Source organism: Vulpes lagopus, chromosome 6 (assembly GCF_018345385.1).
Source record: "Vulpes lagopus strain Blue_001 chromosome 6, ASM1834538v1, whole genome shotgun sequence".
Lineage (NCBI taxonomy): Eukaryota > Metazoa > Chordata > Mammalia > Carnivora > Canidae > Vulpes > Vulpes lagopus.
In genome coordinates, this window is record NC_054829.1 from 47,246,163 (window position 1) to 47,261,652 (window position 15,490).

The 15,490-nt window shown below is 34.3% G+C and overlaps 1 protein-coding gene across 1 annotated transcript in view; it reads right to left on the reverse strand.

The window, feature by feature from the left end:
• The window catches only part of KLHDC1 (kelch domain containing 1), a 42,864-nt gene that overhangs the window by 8,000 nt on the left and 19,374 nt on the right, over positions 1 to 15,490 (reverse strand). The window contains exons 6-11 of the mRNA XM_041759951.1: positions 14,535 to 14,618; positions 10,898 to 10,981; positions 10,201 to 10,259; positions 7,312 to 7,424; positions 5,830 to 5,902; positions 971 to 1,055 (exon numbers count right to left, since the gene is read on the reverse strand). Of these exons, the coding sequence (XP_041615885.1) occupies positions 971 to 1,055; positions 5,830 to 5,902; positions 7,312 to 7,424; positions 10,201 to 10,259; positions 10,898 to 10,981; positions 14,535 to 14,618 (498 nt within the window). The remainder of the gene's footprint in view (positions 1 to 970; positions 1,056 to 5,829; positions 5,903 to 7,311; positions 7,425 to 10,200; positions 10,260 to 10,897; positions 10,982 to 14,534; positions 14,619 to 15,490) is intronic.

A 15,490-nucleotide genomic window follows, 5' to 3' on the forward strand; every position in this document is an offset into this window, starting at 1 on the left:
ATGTGTCAGTGAGCTGGCGCCAACGTGGCTGGATTCTGGCTGGTGCACCCTATCCCTGCCAGCTCGGAGGCCAGCTATTCCCAATGCCCTATACAAACCAGAGCAACGGATCCTGAGCTCCTGTCCCATCACACCACAGTATGGGCATGACCACCTTGCTCTGAATTGCCCGAGGTGCTAGAAGTGAAAGAATGATGCTCTCCAAATGTTATTCATTTATTTCTTTGACCTTAGTTTTATCAAATTTTAAAACTGGAATGCTTTCATCTTAAATATAAAATGGGTAAAGCAATGGCAAAGACACATAGAATAAAAAGAAAAATACACTTAAAAATTTCAAACTGCATTCCTCTTGATGAGAGAAGCTAGCATTGGTGTTCTAGTTATTAAGTGAGGCAGCAAATTTCATGGGTACTTATTACTCTAGTTTATATATACAATATATATATTCTTGTGAAATATCTATAATTTGCAAATATTTTAATTCCAAAAAATTAAAAACACCCATACTATGATGAGGCTCAAAGAGGAAAGGAAGAGTCCTCCTTTAAAAGCTCTTCGTGGGAGACCCGGGTGGCTCAGCAGTTGAGCATATGCCTTTGGCTCAGGGTGTGATCCCGGGGTCCTGGGATCCAGTCCTGCATCGGGCTTCCTGTATGGAGCCTGCTTCTCTCCCTCTGCCTGTGTCTCTGCCTCTCTCTCTCTATCTCTCATGAATAAATAAATAAAATCTTCTTAATAATTTGACTAATGAGATTAATAGACCTATTTTGACTTGTAAACTCAAAATATCCTTAAATGCTTCACAAAAGCCACTCATTCTGAAGATTCTGAAGATTAATGTTACAGAGAACATTTCATATTCTTCCATATTTTGCAATGTGGGAATATCAACAACCTTACTGAACAGCCATTTAGTTTGATTAACAAAACTACTCAGAGGAAATATTTAAATATGAAATTTTCTTACTGTATCCAAGGAAAGTAAATCATCCTTGCTCCCACCAAATACCATTATTTCATTTTCTTTCCCCAAACAGGCCGTATGCCATAACCTATAATTGAAAATTATAAGCAGAGTAAAATATTATGAAGAAAGAAACTGTATGTGACATATAAATCCATTTTAAACTGCACATTTTCACTTTTAATCTATTTCAAAATGGGCATGATTGAACTTGAACCTTTGGCATATCCTAAAAGAGATAAGATTTTGAAGATTCCTCTAGAATCACTAAAAGATTAGATTCTCATTAAATCATGTCAATTAAGGAGGTAACTCCCAATAACTCTTTTCTATTATATTCCCCAACCTTTTTCTAACCTCTTTATCTCATAGACTTTATCACTGAAATAAAATGAATTAAAAAGAAACTGATCAGCCTATTGGTGAAATGGTCCCCTTTCCCAAGTTTCTTATTATGATCTGCCATGTTACTGTTTTTTTTTTTTAAATCACTTTTGACTTTTCTTTCCTGTTTTCTGTTCCCCAACACCTAACAAACCCAACATGGCAATCCCTTCACATTTATACTGTCACACTACTTATCACTCTGGGTACAGAATACCAGAATTATTATTGTTTTTTCTGTCTCTACTCTCTCTCAGCTATATTTAGCTGACAAATAATATTTTTCACATGTTTTTAACCATGAGCATGTCCTGATCAGGAAGCAACTGTGCCATTTTTCTTAGGCTCATAATCACGATCAACAATTATTTCTTTAAAAAGAAAACCATTATTTCTTTTTCCCATAATTCTTAATTCTTAGCTTCCTCCCCCTGCAATTAACCCTCTACTCCAATCAAGTTCACTTATTTGTGTCTCCTAAGAGAAAAGCTTACCTATCTGTAGGCTTTTGCTCACCCTGTGTCTTATGTTTAGGGTGAGAAATCATTCTTTCAGAGCCTTTAACACAGGTTCAAAATCCCCAGGAAGTGTCAAAATACCCAAACAAACTGGCTCTACTTCCCTCTCTGGTTAGCACCTTTGAACGTTTATGTGCTCATTTTATAATCTTCTGCCTTACATTTGAAGATAAACTGTTCTATATACTACTTTAATTATTTGATGTGTGGATCTTCTAAAGGTCCACATATGAGATCCTTGGATCAAAATTTGCCAGTGGTATGCTGGAAGTAGCTTACCAGGTAGTTAAAATAAATTCTGCCTATCTCTATCCAAATCCATGTTCAGTGCCATCACATAGGTAGCTTGAAATTGACCACAGTAACACTATAAATTAGGGCTTTTTTGTTTTGTTTTCCCTGGAAAGCAGTTGTTAACCCTTTACCAGCACACCACTGGAACTTGAGTAATCTAATTTTATGCTTCTCTTTAAAAATGCCTAAATATGGTGTTTTGCATCCAGTGGGTGCTCAAAAAGTCTAATTAACAAAAGGAAATACAAAACCACCATATTTAATTCAAACATTAAATAAATTATCTCATAAGAATAGAGCATTGTGTGGAAATGATCTAATAGCTCATATTCATCTCCAATTTCACATTATTTACAAAGAATAATCTTATGTTTCATAAAATTCAATATTTCTGGGAGCTCTCTCAGGAAAAATAGTACATGTAAATTTCTCAATTTTAGAAGATAAATCAAGAATTTTACAAAGTCATTGCTCTGACTCTGAGAGAATTTTGATGAATTTCCTTAACAGACCAAATCGCTGAAGCAAAAGACACCTCATAACACATTATTTTATTACCACGTAACTTATTTTTAGTACATTTAACCTTTTCACTCAACTCCCACAAGTGCAAACAGTAGGATTATGCACAATGTGTTAAATTAAATACTTTCCTCAAACAATCACTCACACACCCAACGACAGTTGCACTCAGGACCCAGGATAGAACTGAGTCTTAAGGGATTTTGTTTAGGAAATACTCTGCCCAATTCTCCAACTTATATGGTAAAACATGAATTGATATAAGTCTTCATGACATCCAGATTATGATGTGGGCTTGGGGAGGGGGATTGGATAAAGGGAAGAGAATACAAGGAATGCTAAATTTCCAGGGTGAGAAGGCCATGTATAACTTCAGCAATAGTAATGGGATCCAACAGGAAGTCCCTGAGGCTCCCCAGTCAACACTTTGTTGGACTTCTTTTACAGACACGTTAAAAAAAAGGGGGGGGAGGTCCTTGCTGACAGCCACTTTTACAGGCAATGAGATATAGCTATATAGATGGCCTTTCAACCAAGCATTGCTCCAACTATGGTGAGACCTGGAGAAAAGAGTGCCACGCTATAGAACAGTGGTTTTCAATCAGGGCAGATTTGGCCCCCAAAGAACATTTGACAATATCTGAAATATTTTTGGTTGTCATAATTCCAGGTATGGGGGGGGGGCAGTACTACTGGCATCTAGTGGATAAAGGCCAAAAATGCTGCTAAACATCCTACAGTGCACAAGACACTCCTAATAACAAAGAATAATTTGGTCCAAAATGCCAATAGTGCCAAGGTCAAGAAATCCTGCTGTGGAATTACAAGAGGAGAATTGGGCCATTTACATTTCAAATTATAACTTGGAACAGTTTGTACAAAATGTATTTAGATGTTAAGTAAATTCTCACTCATTAAAAATTAGTACACATACACATATATATGTTCTCCTTACACTAAACTGTATCCCACCTGTTCTTCTTCTCACCTCATACCTGAAGATAGATCTGCCTCTGTCTTATCTGCCTTAGGGAAACTCTGGCCTGGACTTCATCATCGAAGAACACTGGAAAGCCTTTCCTGCCTTGATTTTGGTGACATCTAGCTTGCAACCTGATGTTTTGTCTCTAGACTGATAGTTTATGTCCTCTCACAGCTGCTCTAAACTTATCACCTAAACATTCTAATAAAGCATATTATTTACATGACATATCAGCTGAATTCAAAGAAATCTCTTTACATAGCTCAGTTCTAACTAATATATTATTGATAATAGTTGTGTTGCTCTAATTACTTATTAAGGATTGAATTATAAAATAGGAGCAATTTAAAAATTAAACATATTCTTACTATCACTTTGGTCCAAAATTAATGAGTTCATTAATTGAAGAATTCATTGATTGTTCAAACAACTGCAAGAGAACTAAGAGCTTCTCTAGTCCAACTCCCTCATTTCACGGGATGAAGAAATTATTGCTCAGTTTCATTAAGTGACTTTGCTGAGCAAGGACTAGAACTCTGGGCTCCCATATCTTAATATAAAACTCTTTAAATTAAAAAATGCATTTCAAAAGATCCAAATTGCTAAAATAATACACTCCAATGAATTTTTACACATGAAAATATAAGAATCACATATGTAGATATGATAAACTAAACATTTTGTGCATATTAATATAGATATAGGCACTGAAATGTATACAAAAATTTTCAGGCCTTTTTCTCAAGTAAGTTGCTTCATTGCTACTTATTAAACTTCTGAAATGCATATCATTAAGTTGACTTCATACTATACATAATCTATAGCAAAAAAATTCTGAAATACATAGCAAGGAAAAGAGTAAAATTACTAATGATTATAACGTGCTGACTCTGAATTTCTTATGAATATATTTTTATTATACTACTCACTTAAATTAGAATAAAAAGAATTACAATACCAATGTGGTTTTCTTTGTACAGTTGACCCTTGAACAACGTAGGGGTTGGGATGCTGATACCTCCCAGAGTTGAAAATTGACATATAACTTTTGGCTCCTCAAAACTTAAGTATTACTAGCCTACTGTTGACCAGAAGTTTTACCAATAACATAAAGTCAATAAATACATATTTTTTATGTTATATGTATTATATATTGTATTCTTACAATAAAGTAAGTTAGAGAAAAGAAAATGTTATAAAAAAACCAAATAAATAAAAAGCAAAATGAGATCTATGAACACACCCTGATGATTGAAAGGAAAAGGTAATGGAGCGATTAGCAAAATGGGTGAAGAGTATTGGGAGATACAGGCTTCCAGTTATGGATGAATAACTCATGGGAATAAAAGGTAAAGCATGGGAATATACTTGCTGGCACAGTAGTAGCATTGTATGGTGACAGATGTTTCCTACAATTGTGGGGAGCATAGGACAATGTATGGAGTTGTAGAATCACCATGTTGTACATGTGAAGCTGACATTGTATGTCAACTAGACTCATATTTTAAAAAATAAAATTTTATTAAGAAAATCTTATGGAAAATACATTTATAGTACTGTATTTATTTTAAAAATCCATATAATAAGTAGATCCATGCAGTTCAAACTCATGTTGTTCAAGGATCAATTGTGGTCTAAAAATATATTGTTTCTACAACTTTCATTCTATAATATACCACAATAACTAACATGTTTCTTTTTCAAAAAATTTATATTAATGAATACATCAGTTAATAAAAATAACAATCTGCCATCTATTTGATCAACATGAAAGTAATTTTCTCATTACATTGAAATAAACCTCTTCCAAAACTAAATAACTACTAAAGCCAAACTCATTCTTGTCTACTTATCAAAAAAAATTAACATTATATGATACTTCCAATTTCTTAGCCTTTTCATATTTATCAGGAAAGATTATACATTTACCTAAAAGAGTAACATTTTCAAATATTTAAACATAGATGAAAACAGAATAGATCATTTCTAACAATCAGATATAATTAAAATGATAATTAAATCATTTAGGTAATATCAAGCTTATTTGAAAGATCTTTCTTGATGATTTATGATTTTAATGGCAAACACTATAAAATCAGTGCTATATTTTAATACTTCAGAAATTCTTAACTATTTTACTATTCATTAATTTCTAGACTTACCTGGGTCTTGTTTTAGGTAAGTGAATAAGTTGTTTCCAACCATTTGTTATGACATTATAAATCCAACCATCACCTGCAATATTATGACAGTTCAGAAATTCAGATTAGGTCTTTGGGATAAAATTTAAAATTTCCCCAATTTATAATGCTACATTTATGCAACTATCTTTTGTATGTATGCATATTTACTCACAAAAATTTTTAGAAATATACAAAGGTAGAGTGACCATGACAATGAGCCCTCACATATCGCAGATTCAACTACCAAGATTTTATCACATGTGCCTCATTTATCTCTTTTTTTGTTATTCTTGTGGCTCAATTACTCTAAAGCAAATCCTAGATCTCCTGTCATTTTCCCCATATATACTTCAGTAAATATCGCTTTAAAAAATACATTTTTTACAGAACCACAATGGCATTATCTCATTACCACAATGCTACTATCACAGTCAACAAAATTAAAAGAATTCACATACTAGCCAGAAGTTAGGCTGAGTCTGTACAGGAGGAAACCAACTAGACTAAGAGTTAGGACATGGAATTTCCCACATGTCAATGACCTAAAACAGCAAATTGTAATTAAAAGCATTAGAGCTCAAAAAGACATGATATTAAACAAGCCCTACTGAAAAAAAATAGATGTTTTTTATTAGACTCCAAATCTCTTTTAATTAAAACCTTCAAATTGGAGATGCATAACAATCCGCAGTAACTAACATCCCCTACTAGAAACTCCTGTTTCTCTAACCAGCCTCTGGAGTTTGCTGCACAGCAGACTGCCAGATGCACAGCTGATGCTCAATTTTTGTTGAAAAATAAGTCATTGTTTCCAGATCCTATATGGAATTATATAAATGAGTCCCTTACGAACACATCTCTAGTCATGGAAAATTTCTGGGTTAGGAAAACACAAAACATCTAACATATCAAAGTAAGAAGCGGATACTCTTGGTCATGTGTCTATACTGATGTCACAATTTTACTGCTGGGGAAAAAAAAAAACCCACATTACAAAACCTAGCCATTGGAATCAGCAGTGACAGGAGTTTAAAGATTCTGGCTAAGCACTTTCCTTTATAGTTCTGGAAAAAAAGAGAAGCAACTGGCCTTCCCACCTTATATTTCCAGAGCCTTCTGGGGAAGACTGTTCTTCTAATCCCCATTCCAGCCTACAGTGTAAGTATCTGGATCAAAAATCAGGAAGGCACAGAATCACAGAATATTATAGTTGAAAGGGGCTTTAATTCATCTAGGTTCAACCACCCTTCCTTTTCTATATACCTAGGAAACAGGAGAACATGGAGAGCCAAAGGTACTAAATAAAGCAAAGGGGTCTTCTAATTCTTAATGCAAGCATACAGTTGGAAATAAAGGTAAACCAGAAAATAAAAAAATAAAAAGAAAGACATCTTAAGTATCAAATATGATTAAGAAAAAAGAATGAGATAATAATTGTAGGCTAAACTTTAATTGACTTACTTAATGGAATATTGTCTGCACTTAGTCCACCAAATAGAAAAAGTTTATCATCAGCTATTGGTGTTAAAGTATGCCATGACCGATGTTTGGGGTTTTCTCCATTAACAGGAATCCTGCGGCAAGGGAAAAAATATATATATATATAAATCTACCTACTATGTTAGTCAAAATTAAAGGTTTTTGATCATCTCAGATAAAAAACTGCCCTCACAACTTTTTTAAAAAGCTGATTTTACTATCTTCACTTCCATTAAGATTTTAAAAACATTCTTAAATGCTTAGGTGAATTTAAACAATCTTTCCATTTAAAACAATCTTTCTGTTTAGCGTCCATTCCACCTGGTCACAGAACACAGATTGAAAATTACAAAGCGAATTCCCAGTTAATTCCCAGGGCATATTTCATAAGTTTCTTGTTGTTTAATCCATATAACTTCCTCAAATTTTCAACATAATTATTTTCATGTCTGTAACTTTTTACTGTTGGCCCATGTTTAATTTTGTATTTTCAGTTGATTTCCTCAAGGACATTATGGGATTTGGGTGTTGTTGCTTTTACTTTGGTTTACTTGCTGTATAATTTCCCAAAGCTTCTTCACCTGAAAATGCTAGCTATTCTAGCTTCAAAATAAAGGTATACAAGCCATTCCAGATCCAGGATAAATCTCTAAAGATTTCAAAAAATACTGCCTTACTCTTAAAAAAATAAAAACATGGGGCGCCTGGGTGGCTCAGTCGGTTAAGTGTCTGCCTTTGACTCAGGTCATGATCCCAAGGTCTTGGGGCTGAGCCCCATGTCTACCTCCTTGCTCAGCAGAGGATCCTGTTTCCCCTCTCCCTCAGCTATTCCTTCCTGCTTCTACTGTCTCTTTCTTTTTCTGTCAAATAATAAATAAAATCTTTAAAATAAAGTAAAAAAAAAAAAACATAAGTACAAAAGTTTAATTTAGGAGGTGAGAAAATATCTTTCTCCAGCATTCTGAAATGTTCCAGAATAATCTGGGCCATTTGTGAATGATAAAATTATTTTTTCCAAAATGGAATTATTTTTACTGTTTGTGTTGACTATAAGAATTATTTTGGTTACAAAATGTTCAACAACCACAAAAGTATTTTTAAAAAGGAGCATGCTCTTATAATCTTGTCTTCTAGCAATAGGAAATAGTAATAATTTTGTATATATCTCTTTAGGCTTTTTTTTTTTTCTCTTTAGGCTTTAATGTACATTTAGCCTATTAAAAATATATAAATGAGGGATCCCTGGGTGGCACAGCGGTTTGGCGCCTGCCTTTGGCCCAGGGCGCGATCCTGGAGACCCAGGATCGAATCCCATGTTGGGCTCCCGGTGCATGGAGCCTGCTTCTCCCTCTGCCTATGTCTCTGACTATCATAAATAAATAAAAAAATTTAAAAAATATATAAATGAGATCATATATTCTGCTCTGCAACTTTTTTCATTCAACTAATATTTTAGAATATTTCTATGAATGTAACTTCCTTTGGTAATGGAAGTATGGTGGCCCACTGGGCAAATGAACCAGGATTTAAAGAATCTCTGCTTGTGAACATGAGGGATGACCTCTAGCTTTTGCTTTTTATAATAATGTTGTAATACACGCACTCATACACACACACACAATTATTGTCTTTATAGAAATTCTGGATGAAAGTAGAAATTTGATTTTACATTTTAAACATACTGTCAAACTATCTTCCAGAAAAACTGTAATAATTTATACTCCCACTAATTGTGTTGTTACAACCTAGCACACTGGTCATTTGTAATCCTCTTTATCTGATAAGTGAAAACTATTATTTTTAGCTCCATTTCTTTGATTGTCTTTAAGGTTGAACATCTTTTTAAAATAATTTTTGCCCATTTGTATTTCTTCTATGAGTTGCTCATTTATGTTCTTTGTCTGCTTTTCTGTTGGATTGTCTTTTTCTTACTGATTTTCTGAGTTCCTGTGGGTTTGAGCTCTGTTAAAAATACTGCAAATATGACTTCCAGTTTGTTTTTTGTTTGAATTTTCCAGTTTGCCTTTTAACTTTGATATAGTTTTCTATACAGAAAAACTTAATTCTTACGTGGTCTTAACAGTCTTTTCATTTATGAATTCTGGGTTTATACCATCTTTAGAAAAACTTTCTCTATGCCAAGATTTTATTTATTTATTTATGATAGTCACAGAGAGAGAGAGAGAGAGAGAGAGAGAGAGAGGCAGAGACACAGGCAGAGACACAGGCAGAGGGAGAAGCAGGTTCCATGCACCGGGAGCCTGATGTGGGATTCGATCCTGGGTCTCCAGGATCACGGCCTGGGCCAAAGGCAGGCGCTAAACCGCTGCACCACCCAGGGATCCCCTATGCCAAGATTTTAAACACAATCTGCTATCTTCATTTCTGGCACTTTCACAGTTTCATTTTTAATAGTATTTTTATTTTGGAATAATATATAGCTATGATTTCATCTCATTACATGAACAGCTGAAATGATAGCTAAATGGATTTGTTCTATTGTTAAACATATATTTTGAACTACAAATAAAATCTGACTTTTACCAACTTCATTTTGTTTACTTGTGATGATCCCAATAAACTGTTCCTTTATTTCTTCTACTGACCAGTTCTCAAGAATATTTAATATAAAACCAGTACTTTTACATAGTCACTTTTCAACTGCTGGTATTCTCAAGTTTTATATGGTTTGGTTAAAGAACAAACTCTGCATTTAAATCTGTATATTCCTATATTAGATATATAATCTGAAGAAAATGACACTAGTTCAGTTTTACAGACTCAAATTTGGATTACAGTCCCAAACACACACACACACACACACACACACACACTCCTTTCGATTAAAATATACTTAAATCTCAAACTTACCTTCCAGACCAAGTCCAGGTATCTAAGTTCAGATAGTGCAAATCATTCATCCTAGTTTGCTAAAACAAAAGTGTGTTATTAGTCTGTGTTTTACATCTTTTATGGGCTAAAATTTCAGTTTTAAAATTAGTTCAGATTAAAAATAGACCATCTCCATTTTACTTAACATCAGAAGTTTACATGTTGGGAAACCATGTTAAGGGTTAATAAAATTAATATAGAGCTACCCAATTAATGTGTCAAAGGGAAAATAAGAAAACTAACAGGATTTGGGATGCCTGGGTAGCTCGGTGATTGAGCATCTGCCTTTGGTTCAGGACGTGATCCTGGAGTCCCAGGATCCTGTACCACACTGGGCTTCCTGCAGGGAGACTGCTTCTCCCTCTGCCTATGTCTCTGCCTCTCTCTCTCATGAATGAATAAATAAAATCTTAAAAAAAAACCTAACAGGATTTAAATATTAAGAAGTTAAACTTTTCTGGTTATGCCTTGAAGGATTCTCTCATTAAAATATGATTTATAAATCATCTGTGATTACTTGTTATAGTCTGTTTAGGAGATTAAAAATAAATAAAAGTTATTAAATGGCAATTTAGTATCTAGATAATTTGAATATTCAGTTGTTCCCCAAAATCAGAAAATAATTTTTGTAAGAAGAATCACATATAAAAATATCATATCCATTAAAAACACTAACCAAAACACGTCCTCCAAAGATATAGCCCTTATTCCCAAGAACTGCACACGTGTGTGCGGCGCGTGGCTGTGGTGGAACTCCACCCTGCAAGAAGACATGAGAAAACAGAGGGCAAAGCCTTGAAACATCTCTAAGGAAGTCACACTCCTATGCTGAGTATGAGAAATACCTGACTACCAAACCACCATTGCCTCTGTAACTCAATAAAAGTCCTAATGCAGAAGTTCATTCTAAATAGTAATGATTATAGAGGCACCTGAGTGATTCAGTTGGCTAACCATCTGCCTTCCACTCAGGTAATGATTTCAGGGTCCTGAGATCCAGACCCACATCAAGCTCCCTGTTCAGCAGAAAGTCTGCTTCTCCGTCTCCCTCTGTTGCTCCTCCTATTTGTTCTACTCTCTAAATAAATAGAATCTTTAAAATATATATTAAAAAATAAATAGTAATGATTACAGACAAATACCATTCTTCAAGAATGAAATTTATGGGCAGTTGGTTGGGCACCTGACTCTTGATTTTGGTTCAGGTCATGGTCTCAAGATCGTAGATTAGTCCCACCATGGGTCTGAGCTCAGCGGGGAGTCTGCTTGAGCTTCTTTCTCTCCCTTTGCCTCTCCCTATCCCACTCATGCTCTCTCTCTCTCTCAAATAATTAAATAAATCCTTTAAAAAAATAATGAAATTTACTCATCCTGATCTTTACTTTTTAAAGTGTTTTTTCTTAAATGCCTGACACTATTCAGCAAAATAAGATTTTATGTAAATTTCAGCTTGGAATATAAGGATTCAAAAATCAATTAAAAAAATATTCTCTTTCTCCCTCCTTCTCCCTCTCCCCCACAACTCTTCCCCCACAGAGTTAATATGAGTAACCAGTGCACAATGTGATGATCTCAGAGACTCTAAAAAATTACATCTGCCCTCTCAAACTCTTGGTGTCTCAAATTCCACAGTAAGAACTTCACTCGTGCCTTAAGCCAAACAGTGCTTTATCACATATTAAAACTCTTCCATTAACTGATAACACTTTCCTATACTTTACTTTGAATAAATATAGCAGTTCTTTTCTCTAGAGAAGTTTTGGGTTGGTGGGAAAAGAGAATATAATGGGTTGATGAATGAATGAGATCTGAAGGAAACATCTGCATAATTTCCATATGTTCATGGTAGGTGCCTTTGCATATGCATTTCATTCCAAGTTCTGAAAGAACTCTTTAAACATTTTCAGTGCATTGGCTACTGAATGTGAGCATAGGAAATTTAAGCTCTACATCCAATATCACAACTTTTCAGGATTACTTGAATGTCCTGAAGCCAACACAGTAAGAAATAATTTAGATATTAGCAATTTATTTATTTATTTATTTATTTGATATTAGCAATTTAATACTTAAATAAGTGAGAGAGAACTTTCTGAAATGTGGTTCCCAGCCATCTGGCAAAACACCATTTTTATTATTACTTCATTCCTGATCTGAAATTTTGGAAAAATTATTCTACTATATACACATTTATTATAAAATAAATATTGACCTATCAAATGCATTTAATAGCTACCTAAAGCTTCTGAATAAGCTGAGTTCGTGAAATAAATAAATAAATAAATAAATAATAAAGCTGAGTTCATGTAATTCCAAACAAAAACAAAGAAATGGCATTTGTGTTAATCTATGTGTCTAACTGCCTAAATAATGCACAATGCTTATTAAGTTGCTTGAAATACTGAAAATAACTCAAGGATCTCTATTGCTCTTAAGGGGTAAAAATCCCATGTAGGAAAAACACTTTCAACACTTCCATTTTATAGATGACACACTAAATGTCTTTCTAAAGTACACAGCTCTTTTAGGACAGAATTAGAATGCAAATCCATTTTTTTTTTCAACTTTGACATCAACTGGCACACTCTACTATGCTGCCTTGTCTTTTGATGCTGATATTTGAGAATAATAAAGTACTTTAAGAATGTCTCTAAAAAATGAATAAAGTGGACTCCAGCTACAACTATGTCAGATAAACTTTTGGATAAAATATAAATAATATAAGAACTTATTTGAAGAAATCACCAGAGAAATTACAGTGAAAATATTGGTAAATGCAAACTAAAATAGGGTCAAGTGTATGTGAGACTGTTGGAGGGGGCTATGGACTGAGGTAAGAAGAGAAAGGAGTCAGAGAAAGACTTGAAGTCCAAAGAACTACCTTAACTCCCTTATCCTCAGGAGCACATTTTTTTTTTTTTTAATGTAGGCTCTAGTCCAATATGGAGCTTGAACTCACAGCCCCAAGAACAAGAGTCACATGTTTCACTGACTGGGACAGCCCAACAGGTGCATATACTACAAATATGACTTCAAGAGCTGCAGGCCCCTGTTTTTCTAAGGAAGGAGAGGGTACAGACACCTGGAAGAGATCTAGAATGAGTTTCAGTAAATCCAGTTTCAACACTATTTCTCTGCAATGCTTTGACATAAAATTATCTAAACAGAGATAAAAGGTTGTTATTGCATTAATAAAAGATATAAATCTTAAAATTCAAATGTATGTATATCATTTGGGGAAATTAGTAGACTATTTTGGTTTCACCTGCTCAGTGCTCCATTCTCCACAGTGCTGGTGAGTTATCAACCGAATCCTCTGCTCCCCCAGATGAGCCTGAAATGTGAGCCTAGCCTATCATCCCCTTGGCCACAGGGATGAATGTAAAGGGTGAAAACATGGCCAAATAGGGCCAGAGTTCTTTTCTAGGACTAATTTATAGACATCGAAAGAATACAGCACCAATAGAAAAGACTTCTTGGATAGCCAGAACCATATTCCCTCCTAAATGAGCCAACTGGTTTGCAGTAGACAGAAGGAAGCTAGCATACAAAGAGAAGCAGAGAGAAGTTGACAAAGACAGATGCAAAATGTTGTGATGATGTTCAGTAACTTGATCTAGCTCCTCAGGCCCTAGTCCCTGAAGCTTTCCACTGTGTGAGCCACTCCAAAATATACCTTCCCTCTATGTAAAAATTCATTATTGCATAAGCTAATTTGAACTTGTGTTTGCTCACCAGCACATGAAAGAGTATAATAATGTATTTTTGTCATGCTTTAACTGCACGTAGATTTCAAGAGTTTATGAAATATGGGCTTTTCAAAATTGTGGACTGGATTATAAAAAGATATTTTAAAAGTGCCATCATTAAATCAGGATGTCACACTTGTGGGTAAAGAATGGTGACGGTACCATCTTCAGAAAACTTTTCTAGAAACCTTAGCTAACCTGGAGAAAAATAGGTGATTAAAAAAAAAGTATCAGTGACAGTACTTGAGGGATTATATGATCATAAACTTGATTGCTGGGATCCCTGGGTGGCGCAGTGGTTTGGCGCTTGCCTTTGGCCTAGGGCGTGATCCTGGAGACCCGGGATCGAATCCCACATCAGGCTCCCGGTGCATGGAGCCTGTTTCTCCCTCTGCCTATGTCTCTGCCTCTCTCTCTGTCTCTCTGTGACTATCATAAATAAATAAATAAATAAAAATAAATAAATAAACTTGATTGCTAAAATCCAAATAACACAGCAAAAAAAATATCCTTTTAAATATCAATGAATATATAAATATAAAGGTAACTTTTTACAATACTTACTTTGATTTCTGGTTGAAACCAGTTCTGTGTCTTTGTATCAAATACATGAACATCATTATGCCATCCCCAGAATATCTGTTCTTCCTAAAACAGGAATTTTTAGAATATTTTAAGCTTTTTAAATTTTTAGGTTATTATAATAAATTTCATTGCATATTTACCAGTAAAATAATAGACATCATTAAAAAAATAGTGTTAAGTGTTACCATGGTCATAAAGCGAATGCATACACTAGTGACTCACAAAGTGGCCTCTAACCAGTAGTAGCAGCCACCACCTGGCAACGTCTCTTCTCATAGCATTGTTTGCAGTGAGTCATAACTTGTTGATAATCTTCCAATTCCCTCAAGGAATTGTCTCTTTTAAAATTGTAGAGGACAAAATGACACTTCTATTTTGCAATTTGTTTTCCTAGAGTACATGCTCAGAATTCCTAATCTTTGCAATTAGGAACTTTAGGGGACCAAGGTTCCTTTTTCCAAAAAGTTCCAATTACTTCAACTTAACCAAGCAATTTGTTCTTAGAGGTCAAACTTGTGCTCACTCTTCTTTGTCTTCAAAGAGACAAAATTGTCAGCAAGGCAACCACTTAGCAATTATACTATATTTAGCATCTCTGGATTGTTGAAATCCTCTATTACTACTTTACTTACACCTGTGTCAGTTTTATGTTCTATGCCACTAATACATCATTCATTTTTGTCAGAACTTGTCAAACAAGTCAAACAAACTAAACAATTCACTTAGCTTAAAATATAAATTAAAAAAATCTACTTGTACACCAGAAACTTCAGGACATGATCCTTAGCCTAACTGTACTAGGGGAGAAAAAGAATGAATAAAAATATGTAGATGTAAGTAATGGGAACTTATATTTCTGAAAATTATCAGTAATACTGTAAGTAGCAAAACTTTAAAGATATTTTGTTCTAAAAACTCAGAAACCATGTAAATAC